We start from the raw sequence: 6,861 nt of genomic DNA on the forward strand, positions 1-6,861 counted from the left end.
AGTGCCTAAATATCCTCAAATTGATCATCTCGACATCAAGATGCATGGACATGAGAAGAAAATGGACTTCATGTTTTAGAAATAGTGTATTTTGTAACGCATTTTTTTACCGTAATTGTCAATATTTTCAAGTTTTTATAAATATCTCAATCTACATTATTTTTAAAGCTTTAAATTTTCTAAATAAAAATAAAATATATTTCAAGGCTATGAAAAAGATTTCAAGTATTGAAACCACATTTCTCAATCCTATTTGAAGGTAGGCTCTAATTTGATTGTTTAGAGCCTAGGCTCTATAAAAACCTCACCCTTTAGTAAAACCGCCTAGTATACATTCAAGCCACCAACCAATTGTTATTTTATTTCCAGGTGATATGTAACGATCCTAAATTCCTTATAACCAGCGTTTAAAAAATCGCCGAGTTGAACCGGACTCGCCCGATTCGACTCGGAATTCACGAAAAAGGAACCGGATCGGTTCAAAAACCGGGAATCGTCCGGTTCTAGAGAGAACCGGACGATTCCGCACAGTGACTCGCCGATTCACTGTGCGGAATCGGCGAGTCCGTAAAGAACACGGGTTGCACAGTGTTCTTCACGGATTTTTTTCAAATTTGTCATTTTTTGATCATTTTTTTTGTTTTTTTTTGGCACGTGATCTGTTTTTCAGGCTGTAAACAGCTTTATTCAGCTTTTTTAACGATTTAATGGTGGAAAAATTGGTTGTTTTTGGATCGAGAAAAATTCGGGGTTTAGGGTTTCCGCCATTTCTGAAATTTCATGCCAAATAGGGCATGAATCTTTCAAAATTTGTAGGCATATTGATCTTAAAGCTGTGAATCAAAAGATTTTGTTACTAATTTGTGATAATCGTTGAGAAAAACAGACTTTTTTGGAGATTGAAGGCTTCGGTTCACAAAAACAGGTAAGAACTTTGGGTTTTTTTGTTTTTCCGCCATTTGATTTATTTCATGGCATATTTTGAACAAAATGAGTTCAATAATTAGGGTTTTTAATCTTTATTGTGTCTAGTATGATTTAAAATTTTCAATTTTACGTAATCTGGTCAATTACAGCAAGAAATTTGATATGAACAGTGAGATGTCTGCGGAAAAAAATTCCGCTGTTTTTTTTTTTTTTTTTCCGCCTTTTGATTTTGTTTTCATGGTATATTAGAAATAATGTGTTAAAAATTTAGGTTTTTGATTCCTTATATTGTTGTTTATCAGAAAATATAGTCAATTGGATGTAATTTATTCACTTGGAGGTGAATTTTTGAGTTAAAATCGCTTATGTAAAACGACTCTGTGAAGAACAAATTTTTTTTTTTTTTTTTTTTTTTTTGTAGCCCATGATAGAATTTTTTGTAATCTATGATCGAATTTTTTGTAATCCATGATCAAAATGTTTGTTTTTTTTTCTTGTAATCCATGATCGAATTTTATTTTTTATTTTTTATTTTTGTAACCCATGATAGAATTTTTTGTAATCCATGATCGAATGTTTTGTAATCCATGATCGAAATGTTTGTTTTTTTTTGTAATCCATGATCGAATTTTTTGTTTTTTGTTTTTTATGTAACCCATGATAGAGTTTTTTGTAATCTATGATTGAATTTTTTGTTATCCATGATGTAATTGTTTTTTTCTTTTTTAGTAATCCACGATCGAATTTTTTGTTTTTTTTTGTTTTTTTTTTTTGTAATGCATGATCGAATTTTATGTAATCCATGAACGAATTTTTTGTAATCCATGATAGAATTTTCTGTAATCCATGATCGACTTTTTTGTAATCCATGATCGAATTTTATGTAATCCATGATCGAATTTTTTGTAATCCATGATAGAATTTTCTGTAATCCATGATCAACTTTTTTGTAATCCATGATCAAAATGTTTATTTTTTTTACTTGTAATCCATGATCGAATTTTTTGTGTTTTTTTTTTTTTTGTAACCCATGATTGAATTTTTTGTAATCCATGATGGAATTGTTTTTTTTTGTTCTTGTAATCCACGATCGAATTTTTTGTTTTTTTATGTTTTTTTTTTTTTTTGTAATCCATGATCGAATTTTATGTAATCCATGATCGAATTTTATGTAATCCATGATCGAATTTTATGTAATCCATGATCGAATTTTATGTAATCCATGATCGAATTTTTTGTAATCCATGATCGAATTTTTAGAAAATTTATGAATTTTTTTTTTTAATCCATGATCGAACTTTTTGAAAATTTGTTAAATTTTTTTTTTAATCCATGATCGAATTTTTTGAAAATTTGCTGTACTTTTTTTTTTTTATTTCTTTTTATCCATGATCGAATTTTTTGAAAAATGATGATTTTTCGAAAAGATGTGAAAATCGTGATAAAGTTTTGATTATCATGATGTATTAAACATTTAAACCTAATTTTTAATTTTTATTGTTTGAGTTTGCTGTAATTTTTTTTTTTTTTTTTTCATGATCGAATTTTTTGAAAATTGATGATTTTCCGAAAAGATGTGAAAATCGTGACAAGGTTTTAATTATCATGAGGTATTAAACCATATTTTAAATTTTTATTGTTAAAGTTTTTGTTGAAAAAATTGTATGTTGATGAATTATTTATGCAAAAAAATGCATGTTATTATATTTTCAATACAAAACTGTATTTTTTTTATCTGTTGTTCATGGATTTTTAAGTTGGAATGACTGATGTTAGCCGGCTCTTTGAAGAATTGTTTTTATTATTAATTTTTTAATGCAAAAAATGTATGTTCTTGATAATTGAGTTGTAGCCATGTTTGGAGCTTGCATTTTGTATTATTCTAAATGTTTGTAATTGATATGTACGAAATATTATTGTCAAAAAAGGTATTTTGCAATAACAAATAACAACGAATATGACTACATGAACTACCGCAACATATTATCACTACATATTGTGATTATTTTTCTTTTTGAACTGTCAGGTTAATTTAAACTTTTTACATCTTAAAACAGTTGAATCATGTCAAGATCTACAGAAGACCCTGCATGGCAACATGGGGTCAGACTTGATCCCAACAAGAAAGACAAAATTATTTATAATTACTGTCAAAGAGTGATAAGTAGTGGGGTACATAGGTTCAAGCAACACTTGGCAGGGGTTAAGGGAGAAGTTTCTGCATGCACTAGTGTCCCTAGTAATGTAAAAAAACAGATGGTGGCAATTCTTAATGCTAGCAAAGGTAAAAAAATTGCCAAACATAGGATGAATGAGGAGATAGCTAGTTTATATACACCATCAAGCAGGAATGATACAGAAGAGCAATATAATTATGACCTAAAAGAGCAATATAATAATGAGCTGGACATGGCCACAAGATTGAGTTTATATGAACAATATCAGAGGGAATGTGAGTTTAGAATGCCTGGTGGGTCTAGCTCAGACATGCATGGTGGGCCTAGCTCCGATATGCATGGTGGGCCTAGTTCAGATATGCATGGCGGGTCCAGCTCGAGCATGTATGGCGGGCCCAGCTCAAATATGTATGGAGAGGTTGGTGGCAATATGTATCAAGAAGAATCAGTTGTTGAAGAAATTGTTTCTAAGTTACCTAGGAGTGCCAGTATTGCAGGTCATGGTCGTAAAGACCCATTTCTCTCAAAGCCTAAGTCACAACAGATGACCTTAAAAGGCATGGTTAAAGGTACAAGAAACATGTTAGGGAGATATGTTGGTAAATGGTTCTACGATAAAGGGATTCCCTTTGATGCAGCCAATAGCCCATATTTTCCACCTATGGTTAGTGCAATCCAGAGAGCCGGGCCCGGGGTAAAACCCCCGACGGCATATGAGCTCAGTGGGCCAATATTAGACGAAGAGGTAGAGGAAGTTAAAAAGTGGATTGAAGAATATAAACAGAGTTGGCCAAGGACAGGAATTACTCTCATGAGTGATGGTTGGTTGAATAAAGTTAGCAAAAAGGAGTTTTTAAACTTCTTGGCCTATTCCCCAAAAGGTACAGCTTTTTTGTCTAGCAAAGACGTATCAGGGACGAAGAAGGATGCAAACTTCTACGTACGACTATATGATCAGATAGTGGAGGAGGTGGGGGATAAGCATGTAGTCCAGTTTATTACGGACAATGCGCGTGCATGTGTTTCTGCGGGCAGCAAGTTGATGGATAAGAGGAAGCATCTAGTATGGACCCCGTGTGCTGCACACAGCATCGATCTTATGTTAGAGGAAATCGGTGAGATCAAAATTGTGAAGGAGACTCTAGATGAAGCAAGGTTGGTGTCGAGATTTATATACAACCACTCGAAAATATTATTTCTGTTTAGAGAACACTCTAAGAAAAAAGAGATAATCAGGCCTGCCATAACCCGCTTTGCGACCGATTACTTAGCTGTGGACTCCATTCGACAATCTGAAGGTGCATTAAAGAGATTGTTTACTTGTGAAGAGTGGTTAAATGACCGCCTCTCGAAGTCCAGTACCGGTGTAAAAGTGGATAACATAATCTCAAATAGGCTGTTCTGGTCTCGATGTTCCAGTGTTGTAGAGGCCACTGCCCCTTTGGTCACGGTGTTAAGAATGGTGGATGCTGATAAGAAAGCTACCATGGGTATCCTTTATGAAGGTATTGAGAGGGCGAAATCAGCTATTGGGGAAAAGTGTAATTTTGCTAGCAAAGTGATCGAGATTATAGAAAAGAGGTGGAACACCAAATTCGGACGTCCAATTCATTATGCTGGTAAATATATATTTATATCATTACAATGTTTCAGTTTAAATCATTTTTTTATGAAATTGTAAATGACATTTTTCCACCTATATATTTTTTAGGTTACTACTTCAACCCAAAATTTTTCTATTTGACACCTGAACAACCCCACAAGATTATGGAAGGGGTCAGATACATTATTGCAAGGTTGGAGAGAAGCCATCGAAACCAAGTAGCAGCAATACAAGAGGTATTATTTAATGTTTGGGTAAGAACTTCATTGAGTTGTTATATTTGTGAGGAATAATGCACTAAAACGTAATATATTTGTTTTAGCTTGCTATGTATAGGGATGCTATAGGATCCTTCGGAACTAGACTTGCCAGAAATTCTCGAACTATGATGGATCCAGGTTATCCCCTCGTTAATATTTTGTTTATTCATATATTTAATCTTATGAATTGTTCTTGCCCTTACAATGCTTTTTACATTTTAATCCAGCTGAATGGTGGGAGATATATGGTACTGATGCACCTCACCTAAAGAGGATAGCAATCAAGGTGCTCTCCCAAACATGTTCTGCTACTGGCTGTGAGCGCAACTGGAGTACGTTCCAATGGTTGCACACTACTAGAAGGAATCGACTCGCTTCTGAGAAGCTTCATAAACTAGTCTACGTTCATTATAATTTAAACCTCAGAGAGCGACAAATAAGAAGGAAGCTTGAAGACTATGGGCCGATAGACTTAGACACAATATTTGTCACAGACACAGCAGACCGATGGGTAGTTGAAGAGGAGGAGCCAGTGTTGCACAAGAGAGCGTTCCTTGAGGCTATCGGTGATGAAGATATTGAAGAAACTGATGAGCGGCATGAAAGAGGAAGCAGCCAGCCAATGTATCCATAATATGTCGATGATATTGCACCTAATGAGGGAGAGTGGGAAGGGGGTCTAAGAGAAAATGAGAGAGATGATGATTCTGAGGCCACCCTATCCCAGCCATATTATTCACATATCGAGTCCCAACAGCAACAGTGTAGAGATGAGCACGACAGTGCAGGTGAGCATGAAGGATGGACAAGCTTCGGGGATTTTGGACTGGAAACACAACAAAACACTAACACTCAGGGATTTGGGAATAGTCAGACGCCCGCTAATATCGATGATTCGTTTTTAGATCGAATCAATGAATTGTCAAACGAATTCAATCAATGGCACCAGCGTGACCAAGAAGAACAACAACGTCGTCTATCATTTTATTTTTAGATCGTATGTTATTAATTTTATGCTTTATTGTAGTCCATGTATATTGATATACTTATTCCATGATAATTCTATGTTTATCCTTTTGTGTGATGTAAATTAAATGTTGAATGACGGTTCATGCAGGGAAAGAACATATCAATATTCGCATATTCATCCAAAAACATGAAAATTCTTAATGGAGTACCCTCATTTTTTATTGAATTCCTAAAAAACAATATTTATAATGAATTTTAATAATTTTTTCGGATTTTTTTGAAGCTTTATTCTGACCGATTCACCCGATTCCGATCCGGACCGCCGATTCGCCGATCCGGATCGGTTTTTGAAAAGCCCGATCCGGGTCACCGATCCGGTTTTTAAACCATTGCTTGTAACAATTGGCTCTCCCTTTTCAATTTGGAAAAAGTTTATATAAGCTTGCAATTTTAAAATGTAGAATTAAAGATGTATCTAAAAAATCCATCAGAAAAGGTTGTTTTAATGTTGAAAAATCCTCCAATCGATCATCTCGACATCGAGATGTAGAAATACAAAAAAAAAAATATTTTGAGTCTCAAAAATAGTGCACCTTGCAATACATTATCTAGACCGTCCATTCTCAAGATTTTCATATATTTATAGTTCTACTTGATTTTAACCATTTTTTAAGTTTAAAATTTTACAATTAGAGATAAAAATATATTTTTCAGATAATTTTAATAATTTTTTACGCCAAAATTACATGATAAAATTAGGAGGTGCGTCTTAATTGGAATGTTTAAGGTTGCAATCCTAGTCCTAGGCTCCATTCTAGCAGTTAATACTTATTTTAAAAGAAGCTCTCTGACTTCATCTCTTATTCTTTGCTTCTTAATTTAGTTAATCTTATTTTGAATTTTTTTAAATCATTTTAATTCATCT

General features: G+C 33.6%; 1 protein-coding gene across 1 annotated transcript; it reads left to right on the forward strand.

The window, feature by feature from the left end:
- The first annotated feature begins 4,850 nt into the window (after nt 1-4,850).
- LOC148779995 (uncharacterized) lies at nt 4,851-6,041 on the forward strand. The gene is made up of 3 exons (XM_088850346.1): nt 4,851-4,943; nt 5,030-5,105; nt 5,195-6,041. The coding sequence occupies exons 1-3, from the start codon at nt 4,872-4,874 to the stop codon at nt 5,599-5,601; spliced, it is 555 nt and encodes a 184-aa protein (XP_088706472.1). The 5' UTR covers nt 4,851-4,871; the 3' UTR covers nt 5,602-6,041.
- Nucleotides 6,042-6,861: the final 820 nt, after the last annotated feature.

Source organism: Amborella trichopoda, chromosome 10 (genome assembly GCF_054954075.1).
Source record: "Amborella trichopoda isolate Santa Cruz 75 chromosome 10, AtrichopodaSantaCruz75HAP2 v2.0, whole genome shotgun sequence".
Lineage (NCBI taxonomy): Eukaryota > Viridiplantae > Streptophyta > Magnoliopsida > Amborellales > Amborellaceae > Amborella > Amborella trichopoda.

Coding starts and splice junctions, on each gene's coding strand:
- LOC148779995 (XM_088850346.1), top strand. CDS start 4,872: ATGGAAGGGGTCAGATACATTATTGCAAGGTTGGAGAGAAGCCATCGA. Junction 4,944..5,029: donor AAGTAGCAGCAATACAAGAG/GTATTATTTAAT, acceptor TATTTGTTTTAG/CTTGCTATGTATAGGGATGC. Junction 5,106..5,194: donor TCGAACTATGATGGATCCAG/GTTATCCCCTCG, acceptor ATTTTAATCCAG/CTGAATGGTGGGAGATATAT.